Raw genomic sequence first — 21,533 nt, 5'->3', positions numbered from 1 at the left:
CAGTAAGTAAAATTTACAGGGATCATCGGTAAACATGATATATCAAATTTATCGAAATTGAATTCAAACACATTCAAAAAAATTGGCATGGGTTTGCATCATCACTAATCAATTAATACATAAATTGCATATAACAATAAAGAAATAAGATAATATTATAAATCTGTAGCACATAAGATTACTCATGTTCACATCTTATCAACCAGACCAGCGGACTCCGTATCGCTGCTTTTTCCAGTGCTACAGTGAATATATCGAATTGTCGATCAACCGCACCCTGCAAACGTCTCCCACAGAGTCGCTTTACACCGCTACAGTACTGCTATGGTGAAGCAGACAGCAAGAGTGAGCTGCAAATTTGCGGTAGGTAGGGGAGGTCACAACACTATTTATAAAGGGTGAATGTGGGTTTAAAGTAAGGAGAAGAGTAATGAAAGATGAAAAATATGTTAGTTTCTGGATGAAAAAATAGAGAGTATTGTAATAGTATTAGTGGATGTTATAATATTGTTATAGGGGATAAATTTTTAGAATATCTGCTAGAGATGACATGAGAACAGAAAATAATCGCAATTGATCAATCATATATTTATAACATGCCCCGACAAATAGAAATATGCTCAGTATCAGTAACAAAAATTGACGAGAGATTGAATCCAATAAAACGGGTCTTCATAAACACAGAGCGTGACCACACGCTGGACCCTCAACAACAAGATTCCATGATCAAGAGGTGGCCACCAAGTGAGATTTTGGCCATATATTCAGATCACAGCCCCTTTTTCTCTGCACCTATAAACATCAGACATTGTCCTATTTTTCTCCATTTTTCACACCTATAAACATTTTTCTTACTATGGTACAAATGAACAACAATAAGTATATCACCTGTTTTTGTGACCACTGTAGTCACGTTCGTTGTCCCTCCTGTGCCTCTGCTGCTAATGCCGCTCGACAATACGCCAAAGCAGTCACCAATAGCTTTAACCTTCCTCTAGCATAGCTCGTGACATTGTAGGTGTTCAATGACCGCAGAGAGGGAGACAACGAACCTTCCCCTTGTCCCTACCATACGGCGGTGCGTCCCTAGCGGAGATGCGGAGTGGCAGCTGACAGAGATGCAGAATGGATGAGTGTTGTGTTGTCGAATGGAACCGTGGAACCCTAAAGGCCTAAACCTAAGGGCAGCATGCCAACACACGTAGGTTGGGGTGCTAGACTCCCTATAGGCAAGGCTGCCAAGCGAGCCAACGAGTAGCTCACGAGCCAGCTCAGGCTCAGCTCGATTTGACGTCGAGCTAGGGAGGCGGCTTGGATTCAGCTATTTTAGCCTCCGAGCCGAGCTAAGTTCGAGCTGACTCGCGAGCCTCGAGCTTTATTTCCAACCCTACGTACGGAGCTAACGCGTACAAATATAAATAATTGTAAAGGAGAAAAGTGTCTTCTTATTAAAGATAATATTATTTTTTAATAGCCATAACTAACAACAAAAGGTGGCTACCGCCATCATTATTTTGGCTTTCTACTGTTTAGTCAATGTCCAAACATGTTTGGTACACTACGCGATGGGTAAAGATTCGAAATCACCTGGAAGATGAACCATGCATATCGTGCCACAATTGAAGTCTCTGATAGAATGTGTTCAAAGGTCCAATTGTTTGGAGTTCAAATTGTTTGTATGAGTTCAAAGTCGCTTGTTCCGTGGGATAGAAGTTTCGTTGGCTCAGCTCAAAGTTAGGTGGATCGGAACTCCTACTGTTAGATCTCAAATCAAAGAAGCATAACTATTAGAATAGTATACCAGTAGATTTTATTAACTAGAAACGTAAAATCAGTCAGTCAATTTAGATAGTAAAATCGTATAATTGCATATAATAGAATCCAGATAATGCTAATCATGTCCGTGAGACACCCGTAGATTAAAGGTCTCCAATATTGTTTCAATACAAATTACTTGGACCGAAAAGTGGGTAATTCAATTAACTATTTATGTAAATTTTAGTTAGACCATGGTTTTGCTACAAAGTAATAAATTATATGTGTATTGTGCTGTATATATGACCTTTTAGTTAAAAAACATGTAGTTCCTCGCAAAGAAATACATGGAGTAAAAAAACTCTTGATCATTGTTTGTAACATTATAAATGCACATGTCATCAACATCACATATAAATTTTAGTTGAACAAAAGGTACCTATATGACAATTCTCTTATTCAGTTATATTGACTTAAGTAAAATTAATCTAAACCAAAATATCAGAATTATGAATTCGTCTGTTATTTGGGCCTGGGTTAGGTTGCGTGATCAAGTGACGGCAGTCAAGACACGGCCCACGAAATATATGAATCCGGATTCAATAGGGCAAATTGACCGTGACCAATTTGGCCTGTGTAGTTCTACATTTTTTTATTTATAGATTTTTTATTTTCTGGATTTGCAAATATGTGGGTCCGTTATTCAACGGGTTACAGACGTATTGATCTACAAATTTTCAAAACAGGCATGGATATTTGCAAATTCTAAAAATAAAATTTTCTATTATATAAAACACGAGTTAGTTTCACTTCACATCTTTTCTTACTCTCCTCCTGTTTAATAAATTTTTTTAAAATTTAAATAATTTACTCACTTTTGCTCTCAGCCCTCATCCTCTGTAATCATCACCTCGTTACCTGTTACAGATATATGACATATTTTACTAATAAAAATAAATAAATAAATAGGAGAAAAATTAGCAGATAATCTCTTTCTATTTTCTCAATATAAAATCAAACTACGGCATCTGCATTCAATATTCATGTTTTCATTATAATGCATAGCACTTAATTAGTATAAAAATGAAAAAGCCTGTAGTTCTAGGCCTATGGACTATAGCAAGGGATCAGGCCGTTTTGAAGGCTGCCCGTGTCAACTTCCATGGACTAATGGGCCTTCTCAAAAGCCCACCATTGAACCGCAATTGGAGGAAGGCGATCGAGATGGTTCCAGAGACTGCGTGGTGGGGCCGGACTCCGCAACAGCCTGATGCTCGCTCACAACCCGTCTGGCTGCCGTGAGCCGTCACGAAACCAACCGGCCACGTGTCCATGCCTCCCTTCCTCCCTATAAATTCCCAGCCCGTCGCCTCCGCTTTCCCCAATCCAGTCTCCCCCAATCCCAATTCCCAACCGCCATCGGCAGGCAAGCGATCGAAAGCAAAGAGGCTCTCGCGATCATCTCGACAAGGTACGCGGCCTCTCGATTCCTCCCCCTCTCTCTCGATTTGGCTTGGTCGTCTGGACGTGTTCGAATCTCGATTCCGCCGTATCCATAAATCCGTGTAGATTGTTGTATGAATGATCCGGCCTGTCTGTTTCTAGGCTGATCCAACTCGCCGTGTTAGTTTCACTGATCCATCTCGCCTTGTTAATTTCAGTATACTAGTATTCCTTGATGATGGCTCATCTAGGGTTTCGCTAGATTGTTGGAATTTCAGTTTGGCTTGATCGATTGTTTTTAATTGGTTTGTGCTGAGTTCGATTATCGCTATCCCATATAGCCCGTGGTATTGTTCCTCTGTAGGTTACGGCTTTTCCTGAACGGAAATTCTGAAGTATAATCGATTATGGTCGATTATTCAAGGGAAAACTGTTGGAATAACCACGCCATGGCGTGTGTGTCTAGCGCGTGTGCGCGTGAGTTTGTTCTTGTCAAGTTGGAAGTCCAGGATAGGTCCTAGGATTGTGCGTGAATAGGCAGAAGAAGGGCATGCATGGTGCCGGTTAGCACGGGAGGAGGCCGAGTCGTCCGTGAACGAGCGTGTGGTGCTCGGGACGTTGAAGACCGAATCATGCGAATCATGGCGAGCTTGCCGGGCAGGGAGTTCGTGGCTCCGAGGTGTGCGTCCCCTGGCTGTTAAATAGCCCTTGTACTCTACCGTTCTTTGTCGTCAAGTCCAGTGAATAAGATAGCCAAGATACAGGCGAGTTCGTCACCGCGGCGTTCGTCGCCGGAAAATCACTGTTCATCTTCTTCCTCGCGCTGCCGTCGTGAGTGAGAGAGAGAGCAAGCTATCCTAGCGTTCCTGGGCGCCAACAAAAACTGCAAAAACCCTCCCAAAAGTCACTTGGATTTTGACTTTCCCCCCCAAAAGTTGTTTTGTTGCAAAAAGCCCCCCAAAAGTTTGACTTTGTTGAAAAAACCCCTTAAAAATTCAAAAAAATAAAAAAAAATCATTAAAAAAATTCTAAAAAAAACTAGAGACAATTCTAAGACCTTCTGTGAAATTTGTTTTCAAAAATAATATCCTTTGCATCATATTTCATGGAGAGGAAGTTTGGAAAAAAAAGAAAAATGTGCAGCTCATTTATTAACTCATGTTATTTTAACTTTGTCATGTCTACCATTATTTTTCCTACACAAATAATTGTTTAAGTAAACTAATAAAAGTGGTTTCACTAATTTTGGGGGTGTTATGGATTAGTTATGAATTAATCTATCTGCAACCCATTTACTGAATCCTGCACGTTACAATAACTATTTCAAGATTTCATGTATTTTTACAAGATAGAGGATCATGTAAGAAGACTAAAAAATTTTGTTTCATGATTTTTGGATTAGTAAATAATTAACTATGCATTTAACTCGAATTAATAAATGAGTTGCACGTTTTTCTTTTTTTTCAAACTTACTCTCTATGAAATATGATGCAAAGGATATTATTTTTGAAAACAAATTTCACAAAAGGTCTTATAATTGTCTCTAGTTTTTTTTAGAATTTTTTGTGATTTGTTTTAAAAAATTTTGAATTTTTAGGGGTGTTTTTGCAACAAAATCAAACCTTTGGGGGTTTTTTTGCAACAAAACAACTTTTGGGGGGAAGTCAAAATCCAAGTGACTTTTGGGGGGGTTTTTGCATTTATCCCATTATTCAATAGATTGATTAGTGTTTCCAAAAAAATAAAAAAGATTAATCATGCACGTCATGTAGGCTGCCTATTTTACCTAGACTGTTTCGTTCGAGATCACCCTGTGCAACAGGATACGTATAAATTTTGGGAATCACTGTTAACTGGTACTGCGTCATGTTGATATGATTATCCCTTTTTAGATTATACTATTGAATCCTATACGTATAAATTTTCACTTTTGCTATTGTACAGTCGATTGAATTCTTTGCTTGTCGACATAATTTGATTGCTGTTTTCCTGATGCCTATCTCATATGGTAGCTTACCGTGTGATTTTTGTATCTGCAGATGCAGATCTTCGTCAAGACCCTCACTGGCAAGACCATCACCCTTGAGGTCGAGTCCTCAGATACAATTGACAACGTCAAGGCAAAGATCCAAGACAAGGAGGGGATCCCACCGGACCAACAGCGTCTGATCTTCGCTGGCAAGCAGCTTGAGGACGGCAGGACGCTCGCTGACTATAACATCCAGAAGGAGTCCACCCTCCACCTCGTGCTCAGGCTCAGGGGTGGTATGCAGATCTTCGTCAAGACCCTCACTGGCAAGACGATCACTCTAGAGGTTGAGTCCTCGGACACTATCGACAATGTGAAGGCCAAGATCCAAGACAAGGAGGGCATCCCACCAGACCAGCAGCGCCTCATCTTTGCTGGCAAGCAGCTTGAGGACGGCCGCACCTTGGCCGACTACAACATCCAGAAGGAGTCCACCCTTCACCTCGTGCTCAGGCTCCGTGGTGGCATGCAGATCTTCGTGAAGACCCTGACTGGGAAGACCATCACCCTGGAGGTTGAGTCGTCCGACACCATCGACAACGTGAAGGCGAAGATCCAGGACAAGGAGGGCATCCCTCCGGACCAGCAGCGCCTGATCTTTGCCGGTAAGCAGCTCGAGGACGGCCGCACCCTGGCGGACTACAACATCCAGAAGGAGTCTACGCTTCACCTGGTGCTGCGTCTCCGTGGTGGCCAGTGAAGTTGTTCGTCCCGGTGGGTTCAAAGGTCTCTGGTGGCGTCCCCAGTCCCCAGTTCAGTTGTCGTCGTGCTGGGTCTCTCTCCAAGTCGTGTTCTGTTTTCAGTTTCCGCTATGATCGTGAGTACCGTACTGTGCTGCAAACATCTGCTGCCGTAAAGCAGCTTGGTTTCTGTTATGGATAAACCTGATTTGCTTTAGCTATTTCTGTCATGATTGCCTGGTATGAAATTTGCTTTGTTATTTTTGGCTCGGTGGATCTGGAATTCCTTGTTGGTAGTTCAGCCATGGACTGTGTATGCTGAATGAGAAATGGTTATGTGTCAGGCTGTGAATTTGTGACAAATAGAATTGAAGAAAACGCGTTTTCCTAAAGCACTATTAGTTTTGTGTGAGTGCTATACGATTTTACAATTTTAGGTGACCACTGAGTGGTAGCATAACACTAATTGTCAAGGTTTATGTGATCTGTAGTGATGACACAGTATATTATGAGCTGACTAAAGCAGTCAGCTTGCACCGTAACCTGTAACACCACCGACCCAGAAGGCCGAAGCGCTGATCCAGCACAACGAAGGAGCTTTCAGCCGTGGAATATGCGGCCGCCGCCGCCGCCGCCGCCGTTCCTGCGTTAGCCTCTGATGCCCTCCGGCGTAGCCCAGATCGCGGCCGCGGTGGGGGAGAAGCAGCCTGCACGTTTGCCATGGCCACGGCTGTTTCTCTCGTCTACTTGGTCGGGCTCGTTGGGTAAACTCATGCTCTCCGCTCTTGGGACTTTGACGCCGTGACCGAGCCGAAGCTGCCTGCACTTGCTTTTTCATACTTGCGGGTATGGGTTTGGTATCCTTCACGGTCATAATTAGATGCTGATTAACAGATAACAACATAGTAAAGTCATGTTTCAGCGTTGACGAAGAACAATTCAAAGTCTAGCTCCTTCAGGTTCAATCATGATGTGGTAGTTGGTTCCGAATCTATCACCAGACATGTAGCACTAAGGAGGGCGATCGACAAATCAATCTAGTTATGTTACGACTCATGACTTCAGGAAGATATATAAGCAATTGAAGCCACCTAGGTTAATCCCTAATCTCTGAACCTAGCAAGCTAGATCCGGCGGTACAGGTGCTCCGATCCTAGCATGGCTCAAGAAGGAAATGGAGCTGAAGAGACGCCTTTGGAAAAGGTATTTGCCCTCGCAGTGTTCATTTCGTGACAATAATAAGTTGAATTAACCGTAGTACTGATTGTCCATCACTTCGGCAATTACTGGCATTTTTTTTCTTTAACCTTGTAGGGAATTCGATACCTGAACAAGCGCATCCAATCCTCCTCACTGGTTGTCATGGTTCTCGCCGCCGGCATCGTCGTGCCGATGGCTGTCGAGCATTCGAACAAGCAGCAGCGGGCCATGCACCTGCCCACGGTGTTCTTCAGCTACCTCACCTTCGTCTCCGGGATCTCACTTCGCGGCCTCGTCGCCGAGTTTCTCAACCCCAAACCAGGTCGACGCCGGTACGTCGCCATCAAGGCGTTCGTCCACGCTTGCGCCCTCTTGCTCGTCTCCCTCTCCTTCTCCCTCTCGCTCATGATGCGCATGAATATCGTCGTGACGTCCTTGACTCTCGCCACGGCGGCGGCGCTCATCGCGCACCGGTTGTGGCAGTGCGCGGCGACGGGGCTTAAGGCGGATTTGAACGCGTACATGGGATGCGAGGAGGAGCTCCAGCAGCTTCTCGAGCTGTCCACCAACGTCAAGTCCATGCTGTTCGGCGGGTGGTTCGGCATGGCCTTCTTCTACTTCCAGAACTACCCGGAGGAGGCCCGCGACGCGCGGTTCCTCTACTCCGAGTACCTCACCTTCTTCACATCCGTCGCGGCGTCGCTCATGCTCCTCAAGGCCGTTCCGGGGAAGCAGGTGCAGGACCGGCAGCCGGTGAGGGAGCTCATGGCGCTGATATGCGCGCTCGTCACCGGCGTCGTGACGACGGCGCTCGTCATCGCGGCATCCAAGGTGCGCGGCTACGCGGCGCTCGCGCTCGTCCCCGAGGCCGTCGCGCTCGCCGCGTGGTGCACGCAGTGGGCAAGGGACAGGCTTAAGCTGCCGGTCAGCCTGCCGCCGTGGCTCCGGAACGACGGCCACGGCGGTGGGACTCAGGACGAGCCGTCGTCGCACAGCTTCGTGAGCGTGTCGTTGACGCTGCTGCTGGCGGTGCTGACCTACCGCGCCAAGGACGTTGATCGGGCCATGTCCACCCTGTACGACGAGGCGTTCATTCTGGTTACCACCGGCGCCGTGGTGGCAGCGCTGGGGTGGAGGCTGCTCACCCAGCCGCCAACGCCGACCGGGGCGCCGGGGGTTCAGGCGGCGGCGAAGATACTAGCGTTCTCCACGTTCTGCCTGCTGGTCGTGAGCGTGCTGGCGTTCATCGGTGTCATGTTCGGTTGGTAGTTACTAAGAGTTGTTAATTAGAGTGCACATGTTCTTGTATGTGTAAAAGAATCGGTGTCATGTTCGGAACATGTTTGCCGCAAAGAACGCCAGGGCATCGATGAAATGCAAGAGTGGTTGTTGTGTGCTCCATGATTGGGTAACATTAATGCCCAGTGGTACTGCACACCGTGTCTAATTTTTTTTACCGAATTGACACCTCCGGTTTTGAGTTGTATTTCTCATATCTAAATTTTTTTACCGATACTTAAATCCAAATCGGAATCTAACATATATATCCGTGTTCAGATAACATTACTATTTAGTTCCTGACTGAATATACTTGCTTGCCGTACAGTCTCATATGGCATGAAAAAGATTTCCTGCCCTAAACTGAACATGTCATCATTTCACAGCAAGCAAATTAAAGACTGCTCAGCCATGCATACCTTGTGAGTTGTGACAATTAAAACAAAAATAGCACCTCACAGGTTTCTTGTTCTTTTTAGGCCATCTGCTGAGACCTGTATTAAACATTTCAGCTGTCTGTACTTGGTAACTCTGTTATTACAATTCAGGCTGTTTCGCTTTTACATACTTACTAAAGTCTAGCACTATTGGGGTTCGATTGCCAATCGGCCGTGCTTGCCGTCAACTAGTACGTGGTCTCTCAGGTGCACGCCGCCGCCGCCGCCGCCGCCCGTAAGCAAGCACGAGCTGGCGTTTCCATGGCAGCTTTGCTCGGTCCGTGACGCGAGGCCTGGGCTGCGTTGGGCTGGGCTGGGCTGCCGCCACTTCCAGTGTGAAAGTAAACCCGTTTGGGCAAACCATGCGCTTAACCTCAGCTTAAACTTGACGCATGGAGTTATCGAGAACCTTCTTACGTACTGATGAGCTGAACTGGCAGACCGACCGATACCGTAGTGCCGACACTTTGCGTTCTCGAATGTTCTTACGAGATCAACGTCACAGCAGGAAATGACTTGCCTTGCCTCATAAGCGACCCTGCAAATCGGATAAGCACCCGGGCGACGTTGGTAGGCTGCACCTGAGGCGCGGACTGGTCGTCGAAGCCGGGAGGAACGTCCGATGAGGATTCAACGGTTGTGCTCGCTCGGTCACTACTCGAGGCTCGTCCGCGCCTGGTCGGGAGCTGGTTGCGGCTTCGCGCGGGTTGGCTCAGCCTAGGCTGAGCTGAGCTCATGAGTGCTGCTACTAGCTGCTACAGTAAAAAGCTAGATAAACTAGCTATGCAAAGTTAGAATTAGTACATTCATAATTTTGTAAAAATCATAAAAAATAATTACAGCTCAGAAAAATGTCAAATAAATTTTGTTAGTTTTGTATTCATCGGTCCTACATGTTAAAAATATGTGCGCTCATGAAAATGTTAAAAATCATGAAACAAATATTCAAATTTGTATGAATGATGTATCTTTTAATTTTTTTTGAACTTTTATATTTCAAAATAAATTACAAGTCCAATCAAATGTTAGTGAGGGCACCTAAAGGTATTTGAGACATTTCTTCACTGCGTTACATTGCTCTCAAAATTCTAAACAATATCGAAATAGTCATAATTTTTTTGAAAAAAAGTATGTTGTAGAGGATGCTATAATCTATCTCTCCAAAAAAAATCAACTCAAACCAATACTTTTACAATGAAAAATAGAAAAGATAAATTTTATTATGCACAGTCTGACGACATGAATAGCCATACTATTTGGATAGCTGTGACCGAATGTTTCATATAGCCATGCTGTTCGGAAAGGATGGCCATGCTGTTTGGGTGCCCTATCTCCAAACAATATCGATATGGTCAAACTGTGTATAATAAAATTTGTTTTTTTTTGTTTTTTATTGTAAAAGTATTGGTTGAATTAAATTTTTTTGGAGAGAGATTATAGCATCCTCTAAAATATACTTTTTTCAAAAAAAATTCATGACTATTTCGGTATTGTTTAGAATTTTGAGAGCAATATAACGCAGTGAAGAAATGTCACAAATGCCTTTGGATGCCCTCAGTTGTTTAGCATTTGATTGGACTTGTAATTCATTTTGAAATATAAAAATCTGTAAAGAAATTTTAAAAGATACATCATTCATACAAATTTGAATATTTGTTTTATAATTTTTAACATTTTCATGATCCCACATATTTTCATGAGCCAAATATTTTTAACATGTAGGATCGATGAATACAAAACTAACAAAATTTATTTGACATTTTTCTAAGTTATAATTATTTTTCTATAATTTTTACAAGATCGTGAATGCACTAGCTCTAACTTGCACAGCTAATTTATCTAGTTTTTACTGTAGCAGCAGCGCTCATCATCTCAGCTCAGCTCAGGCCGAGCCAACCCGCGCGTACGAGCCCCAACCAACGCCCGACCACGTGCGAACTAGCCCCGAGCAGTGACCGAGCGAGCGCAGCCGTTGGATCCTCGACGAGGGCGGTGACGTCTCTGACGTAAAAAACAACTACGTCAGATGAACCGGTCGACAATGCGTCAATGCCCGTGCGGCCGTGCGTGAATCCTACGCGACGAGAGCGTGGGCCCGGGTGGCCAGTGTGACAGACATACTAGTGACAAGGGTTTATAATTAAGAGGGGCTGAGGGTTATCGAGAGGAATCGAGCAAATCGTCTCCAATTCCCACAATCCAACTGCGATTTCGATCGAGGCTAGGCCACCTCAACCCCGCGTCGATCGATCCGTCCCGCCCTCCCCACCGGCCGATGGAGCGTGCGCAGGCGGAGGACCGCGCCGTGGCGAACGACGGCAACGGCAACCACCAAGAGGTCGCCTTCGCCGACGCGGGGGCCATGGCCTGGTGCGGGTACCTCTTCGTGGCCGCGTCGGTGGCGGCCATCTGCGCCGGCCTCACAGACACGCCGGGCGCGGCTCTCTCCGCCTACGCGCTCCTACTGCTCGGCGTCGTCTTCATCAGCCTCGCTGTGCTCCCACTCCGGCCGATGGAGCGTATGCTGGAGGAGGAGAACCGCGCCGTGGGGAACGACAACCGCCAAGGGGACGAGGTCGTCGTCCTGGACGCGGGGACCATGGCCTGGTGCGGGTACCTCCTCGCGGCCGCGCCGGTGTTGGCCACCTGGGCCGGCCTCGTCGACGGGCCGGTGGCGACCTTCTTCGCCTACGTTCTTCTGCTGCTCGGCGTCGCCTCCATCGGCCTCTCCATGCTTGCGCCGGCCAAGCCCAAGATTGCCTGACCGATCCCGAGCATGTTTGCATCGAATCGATCGTCAGGTTTTCGTTTCAGGTGTCCCCCACCCCAGGCCCACACACACACACACACACACACACACACACAGAGAGAGAGAGAGAGAGAGAGAGAGAGAGAGAGAGAGAGAGAGAGAGAGCCTTAGTTAGGTTCATGAGTGTAATCCCCCCCCCCCCCGGGGGGGTTCGAGGAATGCGTCAGAGTTTTGGGTTAGGTTCATGAGAGTGATGAAAATGTACCAGTTTTCGCGGGAATTCCGGCTGTCATTTGAGTTCCTTCATGTGTCTGCTGAGTGAATTACTGCCACAGTTTCGTAGTACTGGTCTAAGATGCTTAATTTCAATTCTGTTCATGCCTTCATGGGAAGGATTAGGGTTGAGACTTTAATTTGCATGGTTGCATCAAAGGGAGGAATGTGAGCTTCAATTGAAGCGACTAATCCATGGTGGCATAATGGTCCTGTCCCAAATAGGTACATTTGGTTAGTCTTGCAAGCACAGCACTGGAGATTCTTCCTTACTCTTCAGTTAACATGGCAGTAAAAGGAATTTTCTTCTTAAGAGCAGATACAATTTACATGTAACTGCGCTATATGCTGAACAAATAATAGTTTCACAACAAGCAAGGGCTCTGCTCATCATACTTTCAGACAAGCAACAGCGAAAATTGCGGAGATCACAGGTTCTTCCTGTTTGTTTTAAGAGGTCACCTACAACTAACAACTTCTGTTAATGAGCTTCTCAGTATTGCAATTTTCTATGAGATACTAAGAGCCACCTTTTGGTGTGGTGGTGAAGGGAGGGTACAACTCTTATGGAAGAACAGGAGAACCCAAGTCCTTTATCTTAAAATTAACTCATAAGTTGATGAGTGATTTTCTCATAATGAACAAAAAAAGAAAGACTGCCGTAGTTTACTGGACGCAGCCCAGATTTGCTTTTGCTATGCCTCCCAAAACCTTACACCAGATTCACAAGGATAGATGCAACCTGAGCACAAAGGCGTCATTCAACGAACAAAACAGTAAGACAGGAAAGTATTGGTATGTTTTCTTAGTACCCCCGAAACACCAGCAGAAAATACATCTCTTCATCAAAGAGGAAGATATATAGAGATCAATTCAATGAGCTCATTACAAATTTGATCACTTCACAATATAATGTTATTCACTTAAAAATATAACAGGAAAATACCAGCCATGAGAAGGCTACGGAACCAGGAGCAAATTCCAACACAACCATTTAGAGGGCTTAAATGACTGCAAAATCTGGAAGCAAACTCAAAGTAAAACAACTTTCATACCTAGATGCTACTTAAACTTGAAAACAAAAACCAATTACAGCTTGAAATACCTCACAGCCACCGAACAAGAACCCTGAAGAACGAGGAACGTTGTCTTCAAGGAACACCTGTACAGCCGCTAACCTAGATACAGCAGGGGTTTCCTCCTATGGGCAACAAAACACAGCCGTGTAGAAGGAAATTTTCCTGATAAGGTATTCAACTGACAGTGTGATACAACAACGCAGAGAAAAAGACTAGCCTGGAAACATACATCCAGATTACTGCCAGCCTGCCCATACTCCAATCAACTTAATTTGCAGCGTGAGTTCCTTACGGGTCACATCTTTGACCTCTCTTGTGGTGGGACAGGCACATGGAATGTTCAATTCATTGTGCAAGTTTTATACGATAGAAGAAAAACTGTATCCAATGCTTCAACTTATGTTTGCTGGCCACCATAGCTTGGGACTGATTCAGATGTCATGGGTCCACCAGCAGCACCGTGAGAACTATGGCCAGTGACAGGCACAGTGCGTTGGGCAAATTCAAGTAATAGTCTGCGCTGTTGCTCATCTGTATGAGGAAGACTGGCACGCAAAAGCTCAATTGGCAGTTCCCTGCTTATCACTGTTGCAGCAGCAGGGTGCTTATGCATTGTATGAACAAGGCTGTCAAATTTACTTACGCAGTACTTTGTAACCAGCCCAAAGAAAGCATTAAACGATGCTTGCCATAGGGCTCGGTTTGGAACGCTGTAGTTTGATGCAGCAAGCTGCTCAGTAAGAAGTTCCGTCGCCCTGTCCAAGACAGACTTTATGATGACAGTAGCCCCATCACCAGCAGCATATCCAAGGGGTCGAAGAGGCGGATGCTCTGATGAGCACACAATTGCTGCAAGACAAGCACTGAGGCCACTTAAGTCCATCCCACGAATACATGCAGCTACAGCACTGGCTAGTTTAGTAACTGTCTCAGCTGAACCATTATCAGAGGGCAAATTACCAAACACAAATCGCAGATGCCGGAAGACTGCCATGCAAGCTATCCGTGACAGATCACTACCAGGAACCATAAGGTTGAGATAGCGTGAAAGTAGTTTCCGGCCCTTGGGTAGAAAAACTATGCGAAGGAATACCAAATCATCATTTGGTGACAAATGTGCGGTTTTATTAGGACCTAGTGGATCAGCCAACTGCAGTGATTCTTCCAGCTGACGAAGGAGAGACTGCCTTCTGTTCCTAAGTTGCAGACCACCATCTTGCTGCTGGTTAAATTGCAGCAAGCGATCAATATCATCTATATCAAGTAGTACGCAGAGGCCATCCTCAATAGTGATCCTAGCAGCTAGCATAGGTTCCTGATCAAGAGGCTTTGAAACAGACCTTTCAAGAGTGTTATCATCAGTTGTAGAAGCTAGTTCAACATCAAGAAGTGGACGTGGCCTCCGGATGGAAGAAAATGGGAGCCTCCCAAGGGCATCGACCTTAAGGTATGCATGTGGCTCATCCTTACTGCGTGCACAAGAAGATGGATCCCGGATCAAGGTTGGGCAGAAGTGCTTCAACCTTGCATCCACAGATCTTCTGACCAGACAAGCTTGGTGGTAGTAATCATCAATGTATGGATCATTTATGTGAGTGGCGGCATGCTGTATTCTTGAAATGTTTTCAAGTTCTTCAGTAGACATGTACTTGGATCTAAACCTTGGTCTCCCATTATCCATCCTCATAACACTGAATTCAGAACCTTGGAGGGGAACACGGTAACCTTGCCTTCCATGGTGCATTGATGATCTTATTCTTGGATCACTCGACTCAGGCATCCCAAAATTATCAAACTTATTCATCATTCGTGGTGGATGCTGGGGGCCAAACATCTGCGCCTGCATTCTTGGTAAGTGTTGCGGAGATTGCTGAATTGGGAGCCTTCCATGCTGCTGGAGCACTGGGAGCATTTGAGGGGGCACAAATCCATTTGGACATTGCATATGGTTCTGCACCAAATTTGGCATAATCCTGGCAAGTTCCCCAGGAAATTGTCCATTATTCAGCAGAAGATTTTGTTGTCCACTGTTGTTATTTGAGAAGCCTGTAGAAACCATATGACCCAGGTTTCCACCAAATAACGACTCTGGAGGTGTCCCTCCAAGAGGGAACTGGGAGAATGGAGCTTCATTTCGTGCAGACATATGCATCTGAAATTCATTGAAAGGTGGCATGTTCATCTGATGCGGTTGTCCACCAGGTGGAGGGTGTGAAATGTTTGGTGATTTTGGAGCAGGAATGGTTTCAATAGGATTGTATTGATGCTCCTTTTGTGGGTATGAGGATGTCCGGTGCAAAGGAGATGGCCTTGGTCCAAGAACAGGTTCATTAGGATTGTGTTGTTCCTGTTGCTGAGGGGATGAGGATGTTCTGTGCAACCTGGAATCAACAAAGTGAGAAGAATGATGCTGTTGAGACCACCAACCATTGCCATCCTGCTCTTGCTTCGCACCTTGCACATACTGATCAGGACAGCATGGGGATTCAAATTCTGGAGCCCAGTCAGCTGCAGTAGAACCTAACAATGACCATATACATGATATTAAAATATCATATTGGAACAAAGAAAATGGACACGCCGATGTAGCAGTTCAATTGACTGTAACAGTTTACAGCATTATTATATGAAAGGAGAGCATATGCAAATAAAGCTATGTATAAGCAGTCAAAGAAAAGGAATGGTTATTAACTTATTATATCATTATATAACTGGGCATGACAAAATCCATGGGTGGAATCCACAAAAACAATTATTGCAAATGTGTTACCATGTTATGAATGTTTCCATGGAGGATCTCAATAAACATCTCCAAGAACTTCGATTTAGTTTGATGTACAATACTCAAATCTTTTCCTTGGTAAGATAAAAATGGTATTGCACAGGTATATATGACAATCATTTAACAGAGATAATTGAAGTTCCTAGCAGAAATACTATTGAACGGTAGCAAAGGAACCCATCAAATTCTTAAATTAAAGATATCTATGGATTATTAACCAGAAGAGCACAACTCACTTTCTCTTGAAAAAGAAACCCCACGATTCTTTATTCCAATGTGCTTTGGTTTATTAACATATCTTCCCAGCTGAAAGTGAAATGGACATAAAATCAATAAAAATGGTAACAGTGTAGAGATAGTCTAAAGAATAATCTATTTCAATGAAAAGCTTATACCATGGGAGAACACATGCATGCAAGTTAAACTGCAATATAACAGTGAAACAGCTAAATCCAGAACATGCAGTAAACTGAAGCAGTAAGCAGATCAGTCATGCATCATAATGCATAATAAAAAAAAAGGCAGAGTCCAAGTATACAGCCATGGAAGTATTTGTTTTTCCCTTTTCATTACATACATTCATTGGAAGGGGCAGTTGTGCATCACGATTTTTTCCTTTTCATTACATACATATCATTGGAAGGGGCAGTTGTGCATCAAGTCACCATATGACCAACAACTCAACAAGTAAAACATCAAGGGGCAGATTGGATGGTAGGTTTCAGAGAAGTTATATTAAAACAATTTTCAGTCCTCTTTAAAGGTAGGTAAAGGTGTAATTCCATATAGTACATTTTGCTAGAATTTTTAATCCATGTTTTAGCATGGAGGAGACAAACAATACACAATAAAAGTTATGACTCATCGCACAAAGAAAGGTTTTAAAAAATGACTTGAAAACTGACACAACAAACTTCATTTCCCTCAATGTCTGGATGCAAAAAGACCATTATGATAGCTTTAGAGTTACAATAAGTATCTGTTATCTAATTAAAAAGATGTATCAAGTGCAATAAGAACACAAAGATGAAAGATGAGGAAAATGAGTTTGTGCATGAACCCAATGAATATTACTGCAATATCAAATTCCAGTTTTCAAGGAAATCTAACCTTTGAGAATGTATTAGCAAGATCATCAACATCTGAAAATGAACCTATATCTTCAGCCTGAAAAACAAGTTACGTTTATGTGAGAAGTGGGTACAGAGGATACGAGCCACAGAGCTTCATCTTTCTGTTTCAGTGCAAGCCAACAAGGCATCAGCCAAACCGTACATGGAAGCACAAGCACTTGAGTCTATCTGTTAGAGAGGCAGCCCATTTTCTCATATTCAGATTATCATGCTTTACGTGAAATGCTTATATGACTAAAACTGCACTTTACAAGATTCATGTTATGTACTAACTTAAGAGGACAAAAACAAGAATAGAAGGACAAAATCTTGTTGTACTAATGCTCTCTATTCGCAATCTTCTAAACCAATATTTGATTTCCTTCCCTTACCATTTTGATAAACAGTATCTTCATAGTGCTATAAGGAACTACTCATTTGTCATAATTGTACAAAAATATAATAGTTTTTATTCATTGCAGCACTTATCCAGCATGGAATAAATAGTTAAAGATCATATTAACAACTCAGGCATAAAATGTTTGACATTTCAATATACCAGTACCTCTAGCGCATTCTCTTGAGATGAAGGTGTGTGCTCAACATCATTGAGTCCAACGAAAGCAGCATTCCTGTCGCTATCATCTTCCAATCCGCCTAGTTCAATCTCCTCCGTCACATTGTTGCCAAAAAAGGCATACTGTGATGCATCAAATCTAGTGTCACCTGCATGGAAAGATTTCAAGATAAGGCGAGGACAGGAGCAGAAGGTTGAGACTAAAACCAGATATTGAGAAATAAAACCAGCAAGTAACAGAGATTGAGAAAAAACAAGGTGTATACTCTGGTGTACTATTTGGATTTTTGGCGGGACAGAAAGGAGAAGACAGGAGCAGAAGGATGAGACTTGAGAGAAAATTGAATTATCTTTTTTCGTGCTGATAATTGCAAAAGAAAACAATCAGAAAGGCACAAACAATTCATGTCATCATCTTAATTCACCGACTCAACTTTAATTTTGATCACCATACAAATGCTGATAGACTATGAGCTGAATGAGTTTGAAACCACAACTTTTATGGTTGTAATGGCACTCAAAGCAACAAGAGCATACAACAAACAAACCCAGTTCGCCACTGTTAGTGCCAGATGCAGCACTGATCCTACAACAAACCAAATACAAAAGCACTCAAAAAGGCAGAATTGGCTCAAACCAAGCAACACCAACCTGAATTCACCGGACGCTATTACCATAGTAATCAAGACGCACGAAAATTACAACCTTATTGCGCGTGCTGATCCCTCGATCCACGAAGCCAATTTGACAACCCCAGAGGCAGAACAGCATCGAACCTACAGCATATCGCCTACATCCTTCTAAAACCACAAAATTCGAACTAGTCGCCGGTGCATAGACCATCCAGATCGGATCTAACAACCCCCAAAATACAGTTAACTTGGCATCAAAGCCTGAATGACGCAGCATTCTAGCCAAATCGAGACCCAATCGAACAGATTCAAATCACACAGAGAAGAACCGATAAGAGAAAGCAGCTCACATAACCCCGACGATTCCATGCCGCCGCCGCCGCCCTCGTCAGGCGCTGCCATGGCTAAAACCCTCGCGAGAAATTTAGGGTTAGGGTTTCGTCGCTCCGCGATTTGGAGGAGCGGACAGATCTAAGCAACAAGGGCGGCTTTGAAGAGAGAAGCAGTGGGAAAAGTCCCAACTGTCCAAAACAGATACGCTGGGTTTTGATTTCAAGAAACCCAGACAAATTTTGGCCATGTGAAAATTAGGACCATAAGATTATATTAAAATCGGAGTAAATAGTTATTAAGATTAGAATTCTTATTCTTATTATTATATAATTATTATTTTTTCATGCATATGTGTCGAAAAAAAAATCATGAATCCTTTCACTTAGATGAAAATGAATTTTTCCAATAGAACCGTAGAATCCCCGAGCAGTTATGACTATACATGTACTGCAAGAATACGAAAACATTGAGTTTCTAAAGAAAAAAAAACTCGATGATTTGATTGACAGAAGTGTGCGGTGGCCCCAGCTGTCACCCTTCCTCTTGGGTGATAGAGTAGTATTTGATTTAAGGTCTAGTTAAATTTTTGGTCCGTTAAAAATTGAGATAGTCATTATGTGCGCATCTTGTCTAGTTTTGCTATGAAAAAAATTAGCCGGATTTTTCGTAGTGCGACTAAATTTTGAACTTGATTCAAATAAAAGCTAAATTTTATAAACATGGCTAAATTTTATTTTGGCTTCTAGATTCAAGAACCTGACAGTCCCTAACTGAGGTCTAAAAAGGCAAGATCTTGAGCTTAAATCTAAACTTCATGGATTTATATCGACCATATAGACAAGAGCATCCATAACCAAACTACTTGTCGAGTTCACTTGCTACCTCCCAATGTTAAAGAAGCTAAGCCATGTGTGCGCTATCCATTTCTGGTCGGTTTGGCTCGGAGCTGGACGTTGAATTGGCTCACTTCCACCGGAGCCACTAGATGATGCTTGCGATGCAGATCGCCACATATTAATCAAATCGATTCTTCACTCTCTCGCTGTCAAGGCATCCTCTTGCGTCTGCTCGGAGCTGGATGCTTTTGATGTTCTTGTACGAGTTTTCTATGGTTTTTAGGCACCTTTTTGCGTCTGGTGTGGTCACTTATCCAGGTCGGCACGCTACTACACAACTAGAGCTTAGAATAGTACTGTTGCTAGCTTGCTATAGGCTAAGTGCGTGATCATCGTTATGGTTATTCCACGTTTTATGTCTGTGTTTGCGCTTTTGTCATCATCAAAGTTAGGTTTCAAGAATTTTTGGTATCCAAAACGATACTTACTTGTGGTTATATGGAATAAACTTATATGTTTTTGCAATGTACTCGTTAAATTCACTGTAGGATGTGATATAACTGCAAGTCTGTACGTAAGAACTAAATGGGATAGTCCTGGATGAGATTATATAAGTAGGCTATTTGATTAGATATATAGGATAGTACTTGCTAATTAGTACTAATCATTATTAGTTCATCTATGCAAATAGAGCATAAATGATAAAAATTAATAGTCACTAATCATCACTAACCATAAATGATAAAAAATACATACAAATAGAGCATTACAGAGAAATCACTTTTTCACTATATAACCTAGGAGAATATTAACGATTTTTTCTAATTTTTTAGGAATTTATTTGAGATCCTAACAATTATTAAAAATTATAAGAATAGCATTTTTTAGAAAAATATTAGTTTAACTTTTGCATATGCTTTTTGGTGAATTCAATTAAATGGGTTTCATATGGATTATGGAACATATATAAAAAAAAATTAGGATTTTTAGAGTAATAGAAAATCACTATTTTGAACGAAGAAAAATTAAAGCTATTATTCATACGGGCGACTCTGCATGGGGTGCGGCCGATTTTAAAGTACCGATTAGTTCAGTATATAACAAGAATATGTTTGAAATATGTACGAGATTTCATCCTGAACGATAAACGATTCAGTCATCCAAACACGCGCAGGAGCCTTCATCCTGCAAGATCTCATCCTAACTAACCTCGTATACCCAACCAGACTGAGGACACGTACATTCAGTCACCGAATTTAACTGATAGGATCCTAGCTACTTGACCTCCAGCGATACCGTCATTCAGTGTTGGCCATCGTTAAGGTCCAATGATGCATTTATTTTTCGTCAGGAACTGAACTGTAGTCTGCATCTGTAGATTAGATTTTGTTCACCACCCATCAACAAAGCTTTAACCCAATCATTAGTCACTAGAGCTTCTTTAAGGTTAATGCATGATGTTGACCTTCCAAAGTTTGCAACTTATATTGCAGGTGCACCTTTCTGTCTGCACTGCTTTATGCTCGCAACCACTCAATATTTCCTTAGGGAAAGGCGAAAGGAATGACAGCGAAAGAAAGGTAGGTGTGGTGGCAAAGATTAAAGCCGTAGAAAGCAGAACGCATCTAGTCAGAAAAGAGATTTTTAAAAAGGATTTACTCACAAGATAGAAAGTACTGTCACAGGGATTATTTTTGAGCCCGTGCGTGCCTGTTGTGTATGCTACACTATACTACTGGGCAACTGAGTCGGCAGGATAAGCCAAAAACAGGATTAGAGGTTTGGCCGACCATTTTATCCGGAGGAGGATTTAATAATTAAAGGTTTACTAAAAGTAAAGTATATCCTAAAGATAGATCACTCTACACGTGTCTTTCATGCAACACAGTAGATTTCATAACTATTTTGAAATAAATATGACATGTGTCGATATTTTAAGAAGTTCTTCATATTCTACAAGAAAATTATCCCCAGATTAAAAAGAAGTCATCTAGATATTCAAAAGCTATACAATCCAGAAATGTTACTCTCAAATACTACAAGTACAAAACACCTCTCTAACATGATTATATAAGAAGAGGAAATGGTATGTCCAGAGGGAATGAAAGAATGAGAAAAGAGGTAATCGAGGTTGGAAGCTAGAAACCGGACCAGCAACATGAAGCAAACCTAGTCAGATAGAAACTGAAACAATTTATTAGGATCTACAACAGATTCAAACCATAATTAGATTCATCTAATAATAACTTTAGGATTTAGAACACGAGATAACTCGTTGAGATTCTTATAATTAGATCTAGATACACCTATTGTAATTTTTTTATATTAATTAAGATAT

General features: G+C 42.8%; 4 protein-coding genes across 6 annotated transcripts; 3 read left to right on the top strand and 1 right to left on the bottom strand.

Annotated features, from left to right (window-relative positions):
* The first annotated feature begins 3,064 nt into the window (after positions 1 to 3,064).
* LOC133927211 (polyubiquitin 11) lies at positions 3,065 to 6,124 on the top strand. Its single transcript, XM_062373569.1, has 2 exons — positions 3,065 to 3,226; positions 5,238 to 6,124. The coding sequence occupies exon 2, from the start codon at positions 5,238 to 5,240 to the stop codon at positions 5,925 to 5,927; it is 690 nt and encodes a 229-aa protein (XP_062229553.1). The 5' UTR covers positions 3,065 to 3,226; the 3' UTR covers positions 5,928 to 6,124.
* Positions 6,125 to 6,270: 146 nt separating this feature from the next.
* LOC133927210 (uncharacterized) lies at positions 6,271 to 8,575 on the top strand. Its single transcript, XM_062373568.1, has 2 exons — positions 6,271 to 7,110; positions 7,222 to 8,575. Exons 1-2 carry the CDS (start codon positions 7,066 to 7,068, stop codon positions 8,374 to 8,376), a joined length of 1,200 nt encoding a protein of 399 aa, XP_062229552.1. The 5' UTR covers positions 6,271 to 7,065; the 3' UTR covers positions 8,377 to 8,575.
* A 2,408-nt stretch (positions 8,576 to 10,983) lies between these two features.
* LOC133927209 (uncharacterized) lies at positions 10,984 to 11,969 on the top strand. The gene has a single exon (XM_062373567.1). It carries the CDS (start codon positions 11,098 to 11,100, stop codon positions 11,584 to 11,586), a length of 489 nt encoding a protein of 162 aa, XP_062229551.1. The 5' UTR covers positions 10,984 to 11,097; the 3' UTR covers positions 11,587 to 11,969.
* Positions 11,970 to 12,666: 697 nt separating this feature from the next.
* LOC133927208 (protein PAT1 homolog) lies at positions 12,667 to 18,591 on the bottom strand. 3 transcript variants are annotated; one of them, XR_009911277.1, is made up of 6 exons: positions 18,377 to 18,591; positions 17,383 to 17,543; positions 16,816 to 16,872; positions 15,942 to 16,011; positions 12,950 to 15,443; positions 12,667 to 12,864 (listed from the first exon to the last, which is right to left on the bottom strand). XR_009911277.1 is itself a non-coding variant. In XM_062373566.1 (5 exons), exons 1-5 carry the CDS (start codon positions 18,426 to 18,428, stop codon positions 13,321 to 13,323), a joined length of 2,463 nt encoding a protein of 820 aa, XP_062229550.1. In that variant the 5' UTR covers positions 18,429 to 18,591; the 3' UTR covers positions 12,667 to 13,320. The 3 variants fall into 3 exon arrangements, 1 of the variants encoding a protein (XP_062229550.1); XR_009911278.1 differs by having other exon boundaries at positions 12,667 to 13,085; positions 13,153 to 15,443; XM_062373566.1 differs by having other exon boundaries at positions 12,667 to 15,443.
* Between the last annotated feature and the right edge of the window lie 2,942 nt (positions 18,592 to 21,533).

This window comes from Phragmites australis, chromosome 8 (genome assembly GCF_958298935.1).
Source record: "Phragmites australis chromosome 8, lpPhrAust1.1, whole genome shotgun sequence".
NCBI lineage: Eukaryota > Viridiplantae > Streptophyta > Magnoliopsida > Poales > Poaceae > Phragmites > Phragmites australis.
The sequence above is the reverse complement of the archived record's forward strand: the minus strand, read 5'-3'. Positions and strand labels throughout refer to the sequence as shown.

Bases quoted from the DNA above. Each gene is read 5' to 3' on its own strand.
- LOC133927208 (XM_062373566.1), bottom strand. From the start codon at position 18,428: ATGGCAGCGCCTGACGAGGGCGGCGGCGGCGGCATGGAATCGTCGGGG. The intron at 17,544-18,376 runs GTGAGCTGCTTT...CTTTCCATGCAG, and splicing joins CATGGAATCGTCGGGGTTAT to GTGACACTAGATTTGATGCA. The intron at 16,873-17,382 runs GTACTGGTATAT...CTTGTTTTTCAG, and splicing joins CTCAAGAGAATGCGCTAGAG to GCTGAAGATATAGGTTCATT.
- LOC133927209 (XM_062373567.1), top strand. From the start codon at position 11,098: ATGGAGCGTGCGCAGGCGGAGGACCGCGCCGTGGCGAACGACGGCAAC.
- LOC133927210 (XM_062373568.1), top strand. From the start codon at position 7,066: ATGGCTCAAGAAGGAAATGGAGCTGAAGAGACGCCTTTGGAAAAG. The intron at 7,111-7,221 runs GTATTTGCCCTC...TTAACCTTGTAG, and splicing joins AAGAGACGCCTTTGGAAAAG to GGAATTCGATACCTGAACAA.
- LOC133927211 (XM_062373569.1), top strand. From the start codon at position 5,238: ATGCAGATCTTCGTCAAGACCCTCACTGGCAAGACCATCACCCTTGAG.